This window comes from Epinephelus fuscoguttatus, linkage group LG7 (genome assembly GCF_011397635.1).
Source record: "Epinephelus fuscoguttatus linkage group LG7, E.fuscoguttatus.final_Chr_v1".
NCBI lineage: Eukaryota > Metazoa > Chordata > Actinopteri > Perciformes > Serranidae > Epinephelus > Epinephelus fuscoguttatus.
In genome coordinates, this window is record NC_064758.1 from 45,449,912 (window position 1) to 45,471,575 (window position 21,664).

The 21,664-nt window shown below is 43.0% G+C and overlaps 1 protein-coding gene across 1 annotated transcript; it reads right to left on the minus strand.

Annotated features, from left to right (window-relative positions):
- irak1 (interleukin-1 receptor-associated kinase 1) lies at nucleotides 1–17,532 on the minus strand. The gene is made up of 15 exons (XM_049581530.1): nucleotides 17,213–17,532; nucleotides 13,049–13,216; nucleotides 12,813–12,965; nucleotides 10,618–10,721; nucleotides 10,317–10,505; nucleotides 10,014–10,078; nucleotides 8,555–8,666; nucleotides 7,498–7,619; nucleotides 7,201–7,414; nucleotides 7,011–7,079; nucleotides 6,828–6,915; nucleotides 5,689–5,783; nucleotides 2,719–3,355; nucleotides 2,405–2,503; nucleotides 1–530 (listed from the first exon to the last, which is right to left on the minus strand). Exons 1-15 carry the CDS (start codon nucleotides 17,322–17,324, stop codon nucleotides 463–465), a joined length of 2,295 nt encoding a protein of 764 aa, XP_049437487.1. The 5' UTR covers nucleotides 17,325–17,532; the 3' UTR covers nucleotides 1–462.
- Between the last annotated feature and the right edge of the window lie 4,132 nt (nucleotides 17,533–21,664).

Here is a 21,664-nt window from a genome sequence, read left to right on the forward strand (position 1 = left end):
TAAAGTTGTGATTTTTATTGTAATCTATTGAAGCAGGTAAATTTGTCTTAGGTGTTTGGTCACAAAAAAAAGAATAAATATAAAAATGCAAAACTACAATACAATTAAAATACATCACAGAAATACTGTAGATTTTGTACTCAAGTATTTTATGACAAAGACGTACAAATAAATGTTTTTGTAAACAAACGTGACCAAAAAGTCCCAGCTGACGTGTCTTTAGTCCACCACATGATGTCACAGATACCATGACGTCACTGCAGGTGTGATGATGATGTTGTATCTTCATGTGAACCTCTGCTGCGTATGATTGGTGAGATTACTGATTTGTATAAACGGAGTAAATGAACGGAGATGTGTTGACGACAGCTTCAGTCTGTGGGACGTCCAGAACAGACTCAGCAGTTCGTGATACAAACATGACGATGACAGCGAGTGAATCTGACTCTGAATCAGTCTGTGTCAGTGGTGCTGAAGATAATCCAGCTCGTCACTCTCCTCCGGTCCTCTGACAGAACTCCGCCCACCATCTGACATGAGATATGAAATGAGATATGAGACGACATGGAGTGAAACGTGTGAAAAGAGAAAAAGAGATATAAGACAGAATGAGATCATGGATGAGTGAGATAAACTGAGATGTGTGATGGTGGTAGAAAATATAGCAATGACACAGAAAACTGTACAACATGTGAAATAGAATGAGAGATTTAAAACGACACAGGAGGAAAAGAGATCGGCCTCAGTAGGAGAAAATCTAACGTGATGTAAAACAGTAGACGTGAAGTGAGACTCGATGAGACTGAACGAGATGAATCAAGATGAAATGAGATCTTAACTTCATAATAAGCTGCAGTATGTGACGACATGAGAGGACACAGAATGAGCTTGAAGATAAGATAAAATGTTTTTGTTAGAGTCATTTTTACCAAGTCCTAGTTTCCTATGATTTTTTGCTTGTCACTTGAATGCGCCACCTGACCTGGCATCTGGGGAACCTTTCATTAAAGGCAGGTGTGCTGAAGTGAGTGTGAAGCGTGGAAGACGCCACAGGGCTACAGTCTGTAAGCGCCATGTGTTTGGGTAATCTTAGTTTTTATTGTTTGATGAGGTTTTGTAATACCCCGTTGATGTAAACCTTGCAAACCAACCGAAGCACCTGGATCATAGACCACCACTAGAAGTACCGCCCTGCGGCTGTTTGCCTCCGCACACCAGTCGAATTTCCCTTCTGTTGTGTTCACACCAATCGCAGTGTGAATTTTCACGATGCGTTACTCCTGCTGAATCGATGAGTGAACTTCAACCGGTACGTCCTCGACGTCGTACATCCCTGGAGGATCTCAATGCTGATCTCAATGATCTCAATCACGCACGAATCACTCACTCAGGTTCAGATTTTTCAACTCTCTCAAATAAGCGTATGATGCGAAATTGCACTTTATGCATTTTACTTGCACCTGGTGTGAACACAACGTTCCAGTCTCCATCCATGTCAGTGAAAACATGGATGCTTCACACACAGAAGATCTATACAATCAGCACAGTTTCAAGATTAGAGTCACCAATTCAGTATCTGACCAAATGTCTCCCCTTCTGTTCCTGAGATATGACGTTAAAACATGATGATGTCACATTCAAGCTGACCTTTGACCTTTTGGTTATAAAATGTCATCACTTCGTTATTTTGTCATAATTAGTGAATGAATTCTTAAATTGAGGCCAAAAACATGTTTTGTGAGGTCACGCTGACCTTTGACCTTCAATTACAAAATTCTAATCAGTTCATTACTGATTCAAAGAGGACGTTAGTGCCAAATTTGAAGAAATTCCCATGAGGTGTTTTTAAGATACCACGTTCACAAGAATATCAGACGAGGTCGTAGTGACCATGACCTTTCACCTTTGACTACCAAATTCTAATCAGTTGCTCCTTAACTTAAAGTTGATGTTTGTGCCAAATGCAGTCTTCATTTTGTTGACCAAAACTATGATTTTCATTTTCATCAACAGCCTTTCTTCCATAAATCGATGAATAAATCAGTCTGACGAGCTAAAAATAGATCTTGATATTAAAAAGTAAAATGAAATCTTTGTTTTATTTTCCTTGACGAGACGTGATGAAAGTGTTAGTGGTGGACTGTCGGACATTCAAAGCCGAGAACGGCTGTGCTTGTAATTATCTTCAAATGAGTGACAGGCTGTAATTCAGCGGTAAATAATCACGAGAAAATTTAAGTGTCAGATTAAAACTGATGAGATAATTAGATTAAATGAGATGAGATACAAAGAGACGTGAGATGAGATGACGACACGACACACGTTTGATATCTGATGACATGAAACAGAATGAGATGACGACAAGAAGCATGATGAAATCAAAGATTTGAGATGTTTAACTTACAAAGGTCATCAGACGACAGCAGCTCGGGGGTTTGAATCCTTCCCTCCTCGTACAAAGTTTTCTTCTGCAGGAAACGCTGCTTACTGGGATTCATGTGGACTGAACACACACATGAGAACAATCAGTTTTCAAACTCCATCACTTCAATCACACATCTCCATGGTAACAAGGATTTTTTTGTCTGTTAAATAAACTGTTCAGAGTAGTGACATTACTTTGTTTCCAAAACAAAAAGTGTTTTGTGAAATAAAGACTGTAGTTCAGACCCAAACAAATAAACTGCAGTCTGCTCCTTGAACAAGCTGCTGACGTACCTGAGGGCCCCGGAGACACCAACTGCAGGGACCCCGCAGAAGAGAGGCATTGTGGGACACCATGGAGCTCTGCTGTGGTTTGCCCGGGCCCTGACCCGTCACTGGGGCTGCTGGGCTGGGGAGGGAAGTTGTACTGGTCCTCAGTGGGGACAGAAGGCTGGCTCAGCTGCGACTCTGTGGGCCCAGTTGGCCTGTGATACTGGTCTCTGGTGGATGGAGACAGAGACCTGGAACTGGTCCCATTAGATCTGTGCTGGGAGCTAACGTTGTACTGGGAGAGGCCTCGACTCTCATCCGTTTCACATGGACCAGCAAACGAGGAGGAGGAGGAGGAAGAGAGGGAGGCAGAGGAGTGCAGTGGGTGAGGAGGGGTGAGGGAGCAGAAAGAAGAGGAGGAGGAGGAGAGCTGAGAGGACTGGGAGGGCTGGTACGTGTCCTCCAGTGGTCCCAGTTTGGACAGCTGGTTGGAGAGAGTTCCCACAGTAGAGTCCAGGGGGAGGGGGGGTCTGGGGAGGGACATGGAGGGGGGTTGAAGACGGTAGAGGGGGGAGGAGGAGGAGGAAGAAGAGGAGGAGGAGGAAGAGGAGGAGCTGGTCTTCCTCACAATGACGTGGATGTCCTGAAGTTTTTCAAACACCTGTGAGGAGAACACCGACATGAGGAAGAGAAGAGGACCCGAGCAGGATCCCTGAGGACGCCTCGCTCGTTTCACTTCTATCATCACACATCTACATCAATAAAGAGGAGCTGGCACCCCCAGAGGCTGCAGACATCACTACAACCATAATCTGAAGTTTCTCTAATCTTAGAGATGTCTGTGGCTGCAAATATTAAAATAAGATTATCTCAAATTAAGATTTGACTTTCCATATTTGGTGAATGACAAAATAACATGAACACTGACTAATAACTTTCTGACCTGTGACCTAAAATTAAAATGAAAGTGAGTTTTTGTTTTATTTTCATTTCAACCGTTCCAACATCAAACATTCCAACAAATTGAAAATATACGCTCGCCTGCCACTTTATTAGGTACACCTTGCTAGTGCCAGGTTGGACCACCTTTTTAATTCTTGGTGTCACAGATTCAACAAGGTGCTGGAAACATTGCTCAGAGATGTTGGTCCATATTGACATGATGACACCACACAGTTGATCCATGATGTTCCAGCACATCCCAAAGGTGCTCTATTGGACTGAGATCTGGTGACTGTGGAGGCCATTGGAGTACAGTGAACTCATTGTCATGTTTGAGATGATGTGAGCTTTGTGACATGGTGCGTTATCCTGCTGGAAGTAGCCATCAGAAGATGGGTACACTGTGGTCATAAAGGGATGGACACGCTCAGCAACAATACTCAGGTAGGCTGTGGTGTTTAAACCATGCTCAGTTGGTACTAAGAAAATCTCCCCCACACCATTACACCACCAGCAGCAGCAGCAGCAGCCTGAAGCGTTGATACAAGGCAGGATGGATCCATGCTTCCATCTGAATGTGGTTTTTCCAATCTTCTATTGTCCAGTTTTGGTGAGAAAACCCGTGTGAATTGTAGCCTCAGTTTCCTGTTGTTAGCTGACAGGAGTGGCACCTGGTGTGGTCTTCTGCTGCTGTAGCCCATCTGCTTCAAGGTTGGACAAGGTGTTGTTGCTTCAGAGATGCTCTTCTGCACACCTTGGTTGGAACCAGTGCTTATTTGACTTCCTGTTGCCTTTCTATCATCTTGAACCAGTCTGGCCATTCTCCTCTGACCTCTGGCATCAACAAGGCATTTTGGCTCACTGGATATTTTCTCTTTCTGGGACCATCCTCTGTAAACCCTAGAGATGGTTGTGCTGAAAATCCCAGTAAATACTCAGACCAGCCCGTCTGGCACCAACAACCATGCCACGTTCAAAGTCACTTCAATCACCTTTCTTCATCATTCTGATGCTTCGTTTGAACTTCAGCAGGACGTCTTCACCATGTCTACATGACTAAATGTTAATAAGTTGCTGACACCTGATTGGCTGATTAGATATATGCTTTAATGAGCAGCTGAACAGGTGGCCGGTAACTATAAGTTGTATAAGTTTAAGTTGACTTTTGACAGACATCATGACTGGGAAATTAAGTCATTTTAAATCATCCACTGAGAACACTAGCCCCTTTTTACACTTCCTGTTTGTTCACTGAATGGGGGGACAGAGCTGTCGCATCTTTAATCCGCCATGGGAGCTAGTAACAGCACCCAAATGATGTCTCAGTACACAGCACAGCCAGCAGGACAGCATCATGGGTGGAATGGGTGTGGCAACATATTATGCTTGCGACCCACTGTGGGAGATTTAAAAAGTAGCTGTTAGCACTTAGCGGCTAACTCAAAGAAGAAGAACAGCAGCCGTTAGCAGTTAGCAGCTAACTCAAACAATGACGTCAGGAGCTCCTTACCCTCCGAGCAGAGGACGAGCTCAGCCGCCATATAACAGGGACGCAAAATGATTGTTATTGACGTGCTTTATGTTGTTATTGTTTATAAAGTGCTGCAGATGTGTGTTACATGTAACACAGCGCTGTTGTGTTAGACGTCACACCTGTCATGTCTCCTTTTATTCTGTGATGTCATCATGCTGTCTAAAATCATACACTGGAGCAACACGATGCTGCCGTTGTTTGGTTCTGTATAAAGCTGATGAAACTCTGTGTTCTTGAATAAACTAACGAGCAGGCGGACTAACAGAGCCTCAGTCTAAATATGCAGACTGAATGTTTGACCTAAATGTGTAGAGGAAGTGAAAATAGGTGCACACACTGGTGTTGTGTTGTAGGGTCTCCTCTTCCTGTTAAAATGACACTTCCTGTAGCGCTAACACAGGAAACTCTTACAGGGATGTGACTTAAAACATTTAAGACACATCCTGTGTGTATTTAAAACATCCGAGGAGCTTCTAAGGACCAGCAATCACCCTGGAACTTCATGTAGTGTCTCTGACCTTGGTCATTGCCGGTCTCCTTTTCCTTTTCTTGTCCAGACACTTGCACGCTAAAGCCACCACCTCCATACAGCCAGCCGGCTCTGCAGCACCACCTAAACACACAACATGAGTACAGCAGCTGCAGGTTAACAGGTAGGGAAGGTCATGTGACACTAAAGTGGGATTTATACTTCTGCGTAAAATAGACACTGTACCTATGTCGTACCTACACGCCCTACGCAGTACCCTGACATGCACCTCCCCAGGAATTTAATGACCCATCACGGCACAGTAGACCTCCTGTTTATTTTTGTAACGTGAAAACCATTTCCCTCAGTGGAAACCAAACTTCTACTAACTTTTATTTCACTGATAGGAAACAATAAACTGAAGACAATGAAGCCACAAAATAGCATTTAAAGTCCTGTGTGTGATTTATCCTGGCTTCATATGAGTAGAGAGAAACTCTGCTAGCTGCTAAGCTAATTTATACAATGTAAAATGCCATAGGTTTGTGCTAATGATGTTTGCATGTTGTATTTATTTGGAAAACGTGTTCAGTATCAGACAGTTGTTTTGTCAGTGAACCTTGTGAGCTGTAATGGAGCCGAATTTTGCAACGTTACCTTTGTTTAATGTTGGAGGGTTACAGTAGATGGCGCTGGAATTAAAGTGGTGGTGTCTGCTCAGGTGATCTTTTAAGTGCACTATATTTAGCCCTCTTGGGTGCGTTCGGCCTGACAGAACTTTTTGGATCAAATGGATGGCTGCTGATATACAGTAGAACATTTTGATATAGGCTCTCATGAAGGATCTTCTTAATGATGACAGAATTGTAATCCTCACCCATATCTTTCTAAATATATTTCAGATTGCAGATGCCACAGTCAAACGAATCAATCATCCTCATGTTCTATGATAGTGCGCCAGCTATTGAGCCCTTTGGAAAGTGCGCTCAGATTTTACTGCGCATGTGTTGTACCCCAGTGATATGGTGCCATGCCCTCTCCTCTTTTTAACCTCCTTGACAGAAACCCCATCGCCGGCCAGTGTTTTGGAGGTGTAACTGCAGAGTGATCACAAAGGTGTAGGCCACAGCGTAGGGTCTGCGTAGAGCTGAGGCACAACTGTAAATCCGCCTTAACAAATACACTGACCTGTGATCAGCCGCTGGTCCAGCTGTTTCCTCCAGGATGCTGCACAAGAACCCTCTGGACTGTCCTCCACCTCCTCCACGAGGTCCCTCTACACCACCAGAACCAGAACCAGATCACTGAGCCAAACACCATAACAACACTTCAGCTAGGTTTTGATATTTTAATGTGTGTGTGCGTTCTGACCAGGTATCGCTCTCCTGACTTCGTGTTTTTCTCCAGAGCTCGTCGACCTGTCAGAATCTCCAACAGCACCTGAGACACACAGCAGACGTGTCTGAGTCAGTCCTGAGCTGATGAGCCAATCGCTGTAAAGTCAAAGTAAGTCTGTATCTATCACAGACTACATTTCCCATCGGCCCCTGCCATGTCTCACCACTCCAAAGCTGTAGGTGTCCACAGCGGGCCCCAGCTCTCCGTCCCTCACGTATTCATCCGGCAGGTACGCCAGCGTTCCTCTGACCGTTGCCGTCTTACCGACAGATGCTGTCTGAGCCGCCGTGCGTCCCGCCGGGCTGCGACACGCAAACCGAGCCAGACCGAAGTCCGCCAGCTTGGCCACCAGGTGGCGGTCCAACAGGATGTTTGAACTGCAGAGACACAGAGAGAAACAGAGCTGAGTGCTGACAGCAGGTGAACGTGCAACAGGTGCAGGCAGTGAACGTGCAGTGACCTCTTCACGTCTCCGTGGATCAACACTGAGTGTCCATCAGGCGGCGAGTGGAGGTACTGCAGAGCAGCTGACGCTCCTTCGGCAACACCGAGTCTCTGAGACCAGGAGAGACACGCCCGCTCCTGACAACAAACACACACACAGATGACATCACATCAGGATGGAAACTTTTAAAACATATGAAGACACATAGAGTCGGGATGGGCAACAGAACTCAAGGAATCATTTGAACGTCAGTATTCATTCCAACTATAGAGTCCTCGCCGCTGCTCCTCCGAAATGTGAATATGACCGAAATATTTCTTTTTACTATTTAAAATTGATAAAATCTCATTTTAATGTAGAGCTACGTGCAGTGAATCACTTTACTCAGCGCCTCCTTGTCCCACTGTCCCTCTCTCTGTCCCTTTTCACACAGAGATGGCGCCACAGAGCCGCTACGACATCCCTTCTTCATGCCATCTTTACATTTTTACACAGAACCAAACAACGGCGGCATCATGTGGCTCCAGTGTGTGATGTCAGACAGCATGAATCACAGAATCAAAAGAGGCGTGACATGTAACACAACAGTGTCAGCTTCTAGTGTGACATATAACATACGTGTCAGCAGCTCTTTATAAACAATAACAATGACATCACATGTCAATAACAATCATTTAGCGTCCCTGTTATATGGCGGCTGATCTCGTCCTCTGCTCGGAGGGTAAGGAGCTCCTGGACCTCACTGTTTTCACCATTTGTGGACATTTTCAGCTGCTGTTCTTTGAGTTAGCTGCTAACAGCTACTTCCTCATTTCGCCTCATCATTCATCTACAAAGTCATTGCCATCACCACCAGTGTCTAGACTGCACGGGAGGATTTATCTCCCTGTGGTGCCTAAGCTGCAAAGACTTCATTAAAATCTTATCAGCACAATCATCTGTTAATCTGTACACCTATATTTTGCATTAAATTTGATCTTTATTCCTTACTCCTGTCTCTGCTGATTGAACTGCAGCCATACAGCGTGTGTGTGTGTGTGTGTGTGTGTGTGTGTGTGTGTGTGTGTGTTACCTGTTGCAGTTGGTCCTCCAGTGACCTCATCTCCATGTAGCTGTAGATCAGACACACTGATCCTCCTCCTACACTGAAACCCAACAGATCCACGATGTTCGGATGTCTGAACCTGAACAACACACGTGTTAGTGTTTGTCACTGTGTCACACACACACACACACACACACACACACACACACACACACGATCTGGGCTGTATTACCGCAGAGAGCAGGTTTGAGTTATTTAACCCCAGTGTTGGGTGGGCAGCAGCGTCACTAAAATAGCAATGTCACTAACTTAACTCCATTTCTCAGTAGCGTGGTGGTGACATCATGACTTTCTGAGTCAAATATCTTTTTATTAGTGACACTGATTAATTGATTAATCAAAAGTTCAAAGCTCTTTTTCCCAGGAATAAAAGTACTGTTGTTCTGTGGTGGTCTGGATCAAAGTCAGGATAATAAAACTGAGGATAGGTGATGTCACTGACACCATTGCCACCCCGAGGCACATAGACAAGGGGTCGGCGGATATTCAAGTGCTGGAATTTGTTATTTTCGTGACAACGCCTGAACGCAACACAGGCTCCGCTCCAACTGAGTGTGTGCACAGTGCTGCACTGCGGGTTTGGGCCGTGCTCGGTTATAATTGGGGGCGGGGGCGGGGGCGGCGGCAGGGGCGGGGCGAGGTGCAATATTTATTCTGCAAACAGCCCATCCATAAAGAGACTCCCACAGAATAAATATTTTGCATCTGGCTGATGACAATCTTAATTTAAGGCACCATATTGAATTTAATTTGACATGAAGTAAAAAAAATAAAAGTAGCTCTGCAGGAAGTGAGTTAGTTTTACCATTTCCTCGTAGCTTAGCTTGTTACATTTCTCCGGGGACAGCTTCAATGTAGTGAAACTTCATTTTGATGCAGAGTATCTGGTAACTTAGCTCACTACATTTTCCAAGGAGCTCGCCCAACACTGTGTTCACCCTGAGATGAGGGAAAATTTAGGTTTTTCAGTTTCAGAAAGAGAGGAAACTTTAACTGTCAGTCAGTTAGTGTGGTCACTGACTGTGAGGCGAACCTGCTCGATGGCAGTTTGTTTGTGTCTCCTCCCGTTGATAGAGACAGACACACTGATTTATCTCCTCATTGATTCAGTCTGTATCAGAGCGCGTTAATTAGCAGAAGTTTACTGTGAGAGTCAAAATCCTGGTTGGATGTTAGTGTGCGTCTCATGACCATCTAAAGTTTCCACTGTTATGTCAGTCATTTCTTTGAACAGTGGTTTTTGCCCTCACATTAAAATATCACAGAGCATGAAACCCGCCTCAGCTCAGAATCAAACCTCCTTACAGGACGGATGGACGGACAAACCAAATGCATAATGTCTCCGTCCACAGCTGGCGCCGGCACGAGACATCAAATCTCAAAGTTTACACCGATGCTGTTTTGTTGAATCCACGGTTGTACTCACTTTGACAGTTTGTCCACTTCAGTGTGGAAACTCTCCTTCAGCAGAGCCCAGTCCAGCAGACAGTCCTACAACAACAACAACAACAACAACAGCTCTGACCAATCACAGTCCACTTCCTGTCAGTGTTACAGCCAATAGAAACACAGCTGTAGAAGTTCATGTTCAGTGATCAAACTTGATGTTTACACTTTGATCAATATTCACTGGCTGCTTCCCAAACATGACATCACATCCTGTTTAAGTGCTGCGTGTCATGTGACCTTCACCATGAGTTGTGTGTGTGCTGTGCTGTGATTGGCTGACCTGTTTGAGTCTCTTGATGGCACAGTTGGTGTTCCTCAGAGTCGCTCTGTACACCACTCCGAACCCCCCCTCCCCCACCTGTAGGGAGGGGGAGAACCCCGCCGTCCCAGCATGCACCTCTTCATACGACCAGCACATCACGCCGCTCCTGCTGATGCTGCCACTGGTGCTCGCCAACGCTGGGGGGGCCTGAGGGACAGCATCATCATCATCATCATCACCATCATCATCATCATCATCATCATATTCATTATTATGACACCCTGTTCTCTGTGTGTGTGTGTGTGTGTGTGTGTGTTACTTGGGGGGGTCGCTGAAGGTCAGACTGCAGATTGGGAGGGGGCGGGGCTGGTCCAGGGAGGGCTCTTCTTCCTCCTCCTCCTTCTCCTCCTCCTCCTTTGTCTACTGAATAAAGAACACAAGAAGAAGAGCAGGCGTTGATGCCAATACAACGCACAGATATGCAGTGTACACACACACACACACACACACACACACACACACACACACCTGTGTGTCTAAGTGATTTATTCTGATCTGGTTTCAACTGAACGCTGACGAGAGAATTTTTTTATAATTCAGTTTTCACAACAGATACATTCATGACGTCATCACCTCATCATCATTAACCAGAGGAAGATAAACAAGTAGATGTAGTAGTCAGTAAGTACAGTACTTGACTGCCTCTCTGTACACTGAGCTCATGTGTGTTCACGTGCTTGCAAGTGCGCACACGTGAGCGCGGTGCCCAGAGAGGCAGTCAGAGCTACAGGCTACAATGAGGCTAAAAACAGAGTTCAGATGAGGTTTTTCCAAACAACTTTTTATGTCGGGGCTTCAGGACACTTGGATCACTACGGACGAGCAGTATGGAGATATTTTGTGGTTTCAATGATGTGTTTTTGGACGTTTGAATCTGGGGCGCCGTCAGCCTCCATTAGGTGGAGTTGTGTTGCTACCTCCTCTCCCCTTGGATCTCTGCAAGTGATGTGAGGACTCTAAAACTTCACCTGAGCCTCCCTCGCCATATGGGTGAGTAGATAATGACTGAATTTTCATTTTTGGGCGCACTATCCCTTTAACGCCCATCATAGACTGTATATAAAGATGGACGACGCATGTCCAACTCCGCCCACTTTACAGAGGTAAAGCTAAAGCCAGGTTCAGACTACACGACATGCTTGTCTATTCTGACAGTCACTATGTCACATTAGGCCATTATGGATAGTCATAAAGAGTCCACAACCAATCATCGCTGGTCGTCTTTCACGCTGTGTGTGATGTCATCAAGTTATTTTTATTATTATAGCCATTATTTCTGTCACTGTGTCTGTTCATGTCCCAGCTGAACTGTTACTGTAGTAACATAAAAAGTGCCACCAGATGGGCGGAGCTACAACTGAAGTACCACATTAAAACTATGACAGTCACTGAATCCTCCACAGGAAGTTCCACGAAAATGTTTCACAATAAAAGCCTCTTTAGAAAGTGAAGGGATTCTCTCAAATGAAATGATCAGGGGCTTTTAATCTGAAACTGATACAGGAAGTGTTGAGTTTGAAATGACGGTGCGATGCATTAAATTTAACAGGACAAACAGGAGCGGACCAGACACTATCTGTGAGTTTGATTCCTTTATATCCTCCTTTATGAAGAAAGAACATTGTTTGCTAGCTTGATGCTAATGGCAGTACTCAGCGGGTTGATAATCTGCTTTTTTCCTTTTTACTCTGTGTGCTAACGTCCCTACAGGAAATATCTGAAAGGCCGGGCTGTTGTTGTCGTACAGTTTCCATGGCAGCAGATCGCTCTGTGTTCCTACTGGTCAAAGTGACGGCTGTGACGGGAGAAGTCGTGGAAGACTAAAAGAAAATTAAACAGGCTAGACTTTCTGTTGGAACGTCGTGAGGCGTCCCAGACACAACGTGGGTTGTCGTCTACTATGAAACGATGGATTATTGTGTACGAAACTCGTTCACAATCGGAGCCAACAGCGTACGACCCTGTGTCGGGCTGTAATCGGACCGATATCGTGTAGTCTGAACCGGGCATCAAGACTGAACAGCAGCATGATTAAACTACCTGAAACAATAGAAACCATTTTTGGAAAAAAATTATTTGACGTGTCCTTTGTGTTTTTAGTTTGGCCGATGTCCCATCAGCTGATGTGGAGGGGGCGGGGTTTATGACCTATACTGCAGCCGGCCACCAGGGGGCGACCCAGATGTTTTGGCTTCACTTTTGGGGAGCTGTCAAGTCGTCCATCTTTATTCAGTCTCTGACACACATGTTGTTATGATGCTGTTACAACCTCCACTGCTGCCTTGAAGACTCTGTCCCCATTCTGTGATTGGACCGTTTACACAGAGCGGTCAGGTGAATAACGCCGCCAAGTTCCTGCCTTGAACAGGAAGTGGAAAACAAGCTACAGCCTCCCATCGCTCTGACAACAACCAGTCAGGTTCAGACCTGTGTGTGTGTGTGTGTGTGTGTTACCTGTTGTGCTGAGTCTGCAGGTGCTCAGTGTGGGCGGGGACTCGGGCTGTTTGGTAGGGGGGTCAAAGACAGCAGAAGGAGGAGGAGATGGAGGCGGCGGCAGAGCAGGAGCAGGAGGAAGAGGAGACGAGGAAGGCTTCAGCCTGGACGCCCCTGCAGAGAGAGAGAGAGAGAGAAGTCAGCTGCAGAGTTTGACCTTTGACCCCACAGAGGTCAGCAGAGGTCAGTGAACTCACAGCCAAGGATGACATCACGGGGGCGGAGCAGCTGCAGACGCTCCAACAGGTCGATCAGCTCCCCGACACGACCGTTCCTGTTCTCCCATTGGTTCATCACCCAGTCGGTCCGCCTCTCCCTCCTCTCAGCCAATCGCACGGCAGTCTGATCACTGAGGACCTCCGAGGCTGTAACAGAAATTTATTGATCAATCAGTTTGTAGTTCACAGTACATTTACTCAGGTACAGTACTGAAGCACCACTCTGAAGTATTTATACTTTACTCACACCCACAAAATACTCAAGTACAAGTATCAATAAAGTACGTCAAAATACTTCATTACAAGTAGAGCTTCATGTAGTTAGAGTACTCAAGTATTGTCAGCCTCATGTAGTTGAAGTACTCAAGTACTGTCAGCCTCATGTAGTTAAAGTACTCAAGTACTGTCAGCCTCATGTAGTTAGAATACTCAAGTAAGTCAGCCTCATGTAGTTAAAGTCCTCAAGTACTGTCAGCCACATGTAGTTGAAGTACTCAAGTACTGTCAGCCACATGTAGTTAGAATACTCAAGTACTGTCAGCCTCATGTAGTTGAAGTACTCAAGTACTGTCAGCCACATGTAGTTGAAGTACTCAAGTAAGTCAGCCTCATGTAGTTGAAGTACTCAAGTACTGTCAGCCTCATGTAGTTAAAGTACTCAAGTAAGTCAGCCTAATGTAGTTAAAGTACTCAAGTACTGTCAGCCTCATGTAGTTAGAATACTCAAGTAAGTCAGCCTCATGTAGTTAAAGTACTCAAGTACTGTCAGCCACATGTAGTTAGAATACTCAAGTACTGTCAGCCTCATGTAGTTGAAGTACTCAAGTACTGTGAGCCTCATGTAGTTAAAGTACTCAAGTACTGTCAGCCACATGTAGTTAGAATACTCAAGTACTGTCAGCCTCATGTAGTTGAAGTACTCAAGTACTGTGAGCCTCATGTAGTTAAAGTACTCAAGTACTGTCAGCCACATGTAGTTAGAGTACTCAAGTACTGTCAGCCTCATGTAGTTGAAGTACTCAAGTAAGTCAGCCTCATGTAGTTGAAGTACTCAAGTACTGTCAGCCTCATGTAGTTGAAGTACTCAAGTAAGTCAGCCTCATGTAGTTGAAGTACTCAAGTACTGTCAGCCACATGTAGTTAAAGTACTCAAGTACTGTCAGCCTCATGTACTTGAAGTACTCAAGTAAGTCAGCCTCATGTAGTTGAAGTACTCAAGTACTGTCAGCCTCATATAGTTAGAATACTCAAGTACTGTCAGCCTCATGTACTTGAAGTACTCAAGTAAGTCAGCCTCATGTAGTTGAAGTACTCAAGTATTGTCAGCCTCATGTAGTTGAAGTACTCAAGTACTGTCAGCCTCATGTAGTTAAAGTACTCAAGTACTGTCAGCCTCATGTAGTTAGAATACTCAAGTACTTCAGCCTCATGTAGTTAAAGTCCTCAAGTACTGTCAGCCACATGTAGTTGAAGTACTCAAGTACTGTCAGCCACATGTAGTTAGAATACTCAAGTACTGTCAGCCTCATGTAGTTGAAGTACTCAAGTACTGTCAGCCACATGTAGTTGAAGTACTCAAGTACTGTCAGCCTCATGTAGTTAAAGTACTCAAGTACTGTCAGCCTCATGTAGTTAGAATACTCAAGTAAGTCAGCCTCATGTAGTTAAAGTACTCAAGTACTGTCAGCCACATGTAGTTAGAATACTCAAGTACTGTCAGCCTCATGTAGTTGAAGTACTCAAGTACTGTGAGCCTCATGTAGTTAAAGTACTCAAGTACTGTCAGCCACATGTAGTTAGAGTACTCAAGTACTGTCAGCCTCATGTAGTTGAAGTACTCAAGTAAGTCAGCCTCATGTAGTTGAAGTACTCAAGTACTGTCAGCCTCATGTAGTTGAAGTACTCAAGTAAGTCAGCCTCATGTAGTTGAAGTACTCAAGTACTGTCAGCCACATGTAGTTAAAGTACTCAAGTACTGTCAGCCTCATGTAGTTGAAATACTCAAGTAAGTCAGCCTCATGTAGTTGAAGTACTCAAGTACTGTCAGCCTCATATAGTTAGAATACTCAAGTACTGTCAGCCTCATGTACTTGAAGTACTCAAGTAAGTCAGCCTCATGTAGTTGAAGTACTCAAGTATTGTCAGCCTCATGTAGTTGAAGTACTCAAGTACTGTCAGCCTCATGTAGTTAAAGTACTCAAGTACTGTCAGCCTCATGTAGTTAGAATACTCAAGTAAGTCAGCCTCATGTAGTTAAAGTCCTCAAGTACTGTCAGCCACATGTAGTTGAAGTACTCAAGTACTGTCAGCCACATGTAGTTAGAATACTCAAGTACTGTCAGCCTCATGTAGTTGAAGTACTCAAGTACTGTCAGCCTCATGTAGTTGAAGTACTCAAGTACTGTCAGCCTCATGTAGTTAAAGTACTCAAGTACTGTCAGCCTCATGTAGTTAGAATACTCAAGTAAGTCAGCCTCATGTAGTTAAAGTACTCAAGTACTGTCAGCCACATGTAGTTAGAATACTCAAGTACTGTCAGCCTCATGTAGTTAAAGTACTCAAGTACTGTCAGCCACATGTAGTTAAAGTACTCAAGTACTGTCAGTCACATGTAGTTAGAGTACTCAAGTACTGTCAGCCTCATGTAGTTGAAGTACTCAAGTATTGTCAGCCTCATGTAGTTAAAGTACTCAAGTACTGTCAGCCACATGTAGTTAAAGTACTCAAGTACTGTCAGCCTCATGTACTTGAAGTACTCAAGTAAGTCAGCCTCATGTAGTTGAAGTACTCAAGTACTGTCAGCCTCATATAGTTAAAGTACTCAAGTACTGTCAGCCACATGTAGTTAGAGTACTCAAGTACTGTCAGCCTCATGTAGTTGAAATACTCAAGTAAGTCAGCCTCATGTAGTTGAAGTACTCAAGTACTGTCAGCCACATGTAGTTAAAGTACTCAAGTACTGTCAGCCTCATGTAGTTGAAATACTCAAGTAAGTCAGCCTCATGTAGTTGAAGTACTCAAGTACTGTCAGCCTCATATAGTTAGAATACTCAAGTACTGTCAGCCTCATGTACTTGAAGTACTCAAGTAAGTCAGCCTCATGTAGTTAGAATACTCAAGTACTGTCAGCCTCATGTTGTTAAAGTACTCAAGTACTGTCAGCCACATGTAGTTAAAGTACTCAAGTACTGTCAGCCACATGTAGTTAGAATACTCAAGTACTGTCAGCCTCATGTAGTTGAAGTACTCAAGTACTGTCAGCCACATGTAGTTAGAATACTCAAGTACTGTCAGCCTCATGTAGTTAAAGTACTCAAGTACTGTCAGCCACATGTAGTTAGAATACTCAAGTACTGTCAGCCTCATGTAGTTGAAGTACTCAAGTACTGTCAGCCACATGTAGTTAGAATACTCAAGTACTGTCAGCCTCATGTAGTTAAAGTACTCAAGTACTGTCAGCCACATGTAGTTAAAGTACTCAAGTACTGTCAGCCACATGTAGTTAAAGTACTCAAGTACTGTCAGCCACATGTAGTTAAAGTACTCAAGTACTGTCAGCCACATGTAGTTAAAGTACTCAAGTAAGTCAGCCTCATGTAGTTGAAGTACTCAAGTACTGTCAGCCACATGTAGTTAGAGTACTCAAGTACTGTCAGCCTCATGTAGTTGAAGTACTCAAGTACTCTCAGCCACATATAGTTAAAGTACTCAAGTACTGTCAGCCACATGTAGTTGAAGTACTCAAGTACTGTCAGCCACATGTAGTTGAAATACTCAAGTAAGTCAGCCTCATGTAGTTAGAATACTCAAGTACTGTCAGCCTCATGTAGTTAAAGTACTCAAGTACTGTCAGCCACATGTAGTTAAAGTACTCAAGTACTGTCAGCCACATGTAGTTAGAATACTCAAGTAAGTCAGCCTCATGTAGTTAGAATACTCAAGTACTGTGAGCCACATGTAGTTAAAGTACTCAAGTACTGTGAGCTTCATGTTTCAGTGCCAACAGTATAGAAGTAATCTGTAACTCTGGTGTTGGTAGTTTTGCTGCAGTACGAACTCCTCCTCTGTTAGCTAAAGGCAGACCGGTACACCGTGCTAGCTGTTAGCCGTTAGCAGACGGTCTCGGTTCTGGTCGTGACTCACCGAAGCGGGTCCAGTCCAGGTCGGACAGTCCGTCCATGACCCGACAGAACTCCCAGAGGACGGAGGACGGCAAGTTGTAGAGAAACTGTCCCTTCAGGTCTCCTGTCGACATGTTTCTAATGGAAACTAAACGGTGGCTGACTCTGAAGCTAACAGGCTAACAGCTAACGGAGGGGACACCATTCACACCGGGACCCGGATCAGTCGGTCACATAACAGAACCGGAACAAACAAGATAAAAACTTTAAAAACTTTAGAATCTCAGAAGTTCAGCTGCTCCGCTGCTTCCGCCCTCTGTGTGTCCAAGCTCACTGCAATAAGAGTCGATGCCGGTACCTCTGCCTCCAAAATAAAAGCTTCTATGTCGAAAACAACGTGACCGTATTTATTTTTTCTGTTTAAGATTTTTTTTTTATTTATTCCAAATAATTTTATTTCATTTAAGTTGGACATTACTTTTATTTTATTGTATCTGACAAATGAGATAAAAAGAAACAATAATAAAAAATGAAATAAACTGATATTATATTTTATATTGGTAGATATTTTCTCTGATCGCCTCTCCAAACAGTTTGTACATGACTGTACATAAAACACATTTATTGTGTTTTGTGATGGATAAAATTCTGACTTCATCTATTTCTACGTTTTATATGTTTAAGTTCAGGTTCTGTGACTTTTATTACTTTTCCAACAGGAAGTCCTGAGTCAAGACTTTCTCTGCGCTCTGACTGAGATTTTTAATTTCCCTGTTTGAACTACGGCAAGCATAAAGTTCCCACTGTAATCTGACGTCATGATCACTCACACATACAGCTCAGCTTTGCTTCCTCTTACCACACTGATATTTTTGACTTTGTGGGTTGTGCCTGAATGCACATCTGTAACACTGAGAGATGTTACTTAATTTTCTTTGTGCGTGTGTGTGTGTGTGTGTGTGTGTGTGTGTATGAACATGTACAATGAAACTTGAAAAAAAAAAGTTTAAATATGTAAAAACGAATATTTGAAATTAAGCTTGAATAAAAGTTGAAACATTCAGAATGAAATGTTGAATTTATGGAATAATCATGAATGTGGAATAAAGGTTTAATATATGGAATGCACCTTAAATATGTGAAATAAAAACTGAATATGTAGAATGAAAGTTTGATTTTATGGAACCAACCATGAAAAAATTAAAATAAAAGTTTTTATATATGGAATGAATCTTGAATATGTGAAATAAAAATTGAATATACATTATGAATGTTTTAAATATATGGAATGAAAATATGAGTATATAGACTGAGCTCTCAATATTTGGAATAAGACCTGAGTATATGAAATAAATCATGAATACACATAATGAAAGCTGCAAAACATAAAATGAAAGTTTAAATAAATGGAATCCATCCATCCATTTTCATCCGCTTATCAGGGACCGGGTCTCGGGGGCAGCAGGTCAAGCAAAGCACCTCAGACGTCCTTCTCCTCAGCAACGCTTTCCAGCTCCTCCTGGAGGACCCCAGGGTGTTCCCAGACCAGATGAGATATGTAATCCCTCCAGTGTGTTCTGGGTCTGCCCCGGGGCCTCCTACCAGTGGGACATGCCCCGAAAACCTCCAGCAGGAGACGCCCAGGAGGATCCTGATCAGATGTTGAACCACCTCAACTGACCCCTTCCGACGCGAAGGAGCAGCGGCTCTACTCCGAGCTCCCTCCGGATGTCCGAGCTCCTCCCCCTATCTCTAAGGCTGAGCCCAGACACCCTACGGAAGAAACTCATTTCTACTGCTTGTATCCGCGATCTCGTTCTTTCAGTCACTACCCAGAGCTCATGACCATAGGTGAGGGTTGGGACGGAGATGAACCAGTAAACTGAAAGCTTTGCTTTCTGCCAGGACGGATGGACGCAGTGCCCGCATCACTGCAGAAGCCACACCGACCCGCCTATCCATCTCACGCTTCATTCTACCCTCACTCTTGAACAAGACCCCGAGATACTTGAACTTCCTCGCTTGAGGCAGTAACTCTGCCCCAACCCGGAGAGACAGAGAACCATAGCCTCAGACTTGGAGGTGTTGACTCTCATCCCAGCTGCTTCAAACTCGGCTGCAAAAAGCTCCAGTGCATGCTGGAGGTCACGGTGTGATGGAGCCGACAGAACCACATTATCTGCAAAAAGCAGAGATGCAATTCTGAGGTCCCCAAACTGGACCCCTTCCTCCCCCTGGCCTCAAGATCCTGTCCATGAAGGTCACAAACAGGATTGGTGACAAGGGACAACCTTGGTGGAGGCCAACACCCACCGAGATCATGGTCGACTTCACACTGAGTATGCGGACACAGCTCTCACTTTGGTCATACAGGGACTGGATGGCTCATAGCAGCGAGCCTTGCACCCCGTACTCTGGTAGTACCCCCCACAAGACCCCCGAGGGATGCGGTCATAAGCCGTCTCCAGGTCCACAAAGCACATGTAGACTGGATAGGCAAACTCCCACGCCCCCTCCAGCAGCCTTGCAAGGGTAAAGAGCTGGTCCACTGTCCCACAACTAGGACGGACTCCGCATTGCTCCTTTTCAGCATCCTGGAGTAAACTTTACCCGGGAGGCTGAGCAGTGCGATACCCCGATAGTTGGAGCACCCTTTTTTGAAGATGGGAACCACACACGGCTGCAGATCTGTTGATACGACCACAAAGTCGATCATTGATCTTTGGCCTAGGGTGTTCTGGTACCAGGTACACTTATGAAACTCCCTGTGTTCCAACATGGTGTACATTATGGCCAGTCCATAGCTCACACAGAAGTCCAAAAACAAAGCACCACTCGGGTTCAGATCAGGCAGAAAAAAGAATGAACTTTGAATTTATGGAATACAACTTTAATATATCAAATAAAACGAATTTAATATATAGAATGAAAGTTGAAATATACGGAATGTTTGAATTTATGGAATCAGCCATGAATACATGGAATAAAACTTTTAATAGATGGAATGAACCTTAAATCAATGAAACAAAATTGAATATATATAATGAATGTTTTAATATGTGTCATGAGAGTTTGAATATATAGAGTGACCATTCAATATATGTAATAAAACTTATATATTATATTATATTATATTATATAATATATTAAACTTTAATACATAAAATTAAAGTTTAAAAATATAGCATGAACTTTAAATTTATGAAAGAAAACATGAATATATAAAATGAAAAGTTTGAATATATAGAATGAAAACTTGAATATAGTGAATAACACTTTAATACATTAAATAAAACCTGAATATATAGAATAAAAGTTTAAATAAATAGAATGAACTTTGAATATATGGAATGAAACTTGAATATACAGAATGAAAGTTTTGAAATATAGGATTGACTTTAAATATATGGAATAAAATTCAAATATATTACTAAAACTTAAATATATTAAATAAAACTTGAATATATTAAATAAAACGAATATAGAAAATGAATGATTTAATAAATAGCATAAAACTTGAATATATGAAATAAAACTTGAACACATAGAATGATATTTTGAATATATGGAATGAAAGTTTGAATATATAGAATTACCTTTCAATATATGAAATATGACTTAAATATACAGAATGAGAGTTTGAAAAAACAGGTTCAAACTTGAATATATTAAATAAAGCTTGAATATATAGTATGAAAGTCTGAATATCTAGAATGAACCTTGAATATATGGAATAAAACTTGATTAAATAAAAGATACACCTTGAATATAAATTAAAGTTTAATATATAGAATGATAGTTTGAATACATGGATGAACCTCAGCTATATGGAATAAAACTTAAAATAGAATTAAAGTTTGAATATATGGAATGAACCTTGAAAACTTGGAATAAAACTTAATGGAAGCTTGAATATATGGAATGACAGAAAATACTGATTAAAAATATTGAACAAAATGTATAAATACTGAATGAAATCTGACGTTGTCATGGAGCTGGCGCCATCTTGGGTTTTCAATGTGATTTATATGTAAGGCTGTGAGACACTATGAGCTCGTCAACACAAAATCTAGTATCAGCATGTGCGTGCAAAATGATACAGGCAACCATATTCAGTACTGTTGTCCTGATACAGTGAACCTCACAGGCCACAACAGTCCCTGCCTACCGTCTTTATACGGACCATCCATCACACATTAATATGATGCAGTGTGGAAATAAAACGAGTGTTGATAAATTACTGATGTTCACAGTTACATGTGATGAAATATTAATAATAATGTGACAGAAACATTTTGCTGCATCAGATAGTTCTTTAACTTCAAACACATGTGACTGAAAACACTAAACTTCCTGTGTGTAAATATATTTATGATGGGTCCACTTTTCCTACACCCCTCAAACAACATCATCACCAACATCATGACACCTCCTACTACCATGATGACGCAACACCCCCCCTCCGTCCCTCCTC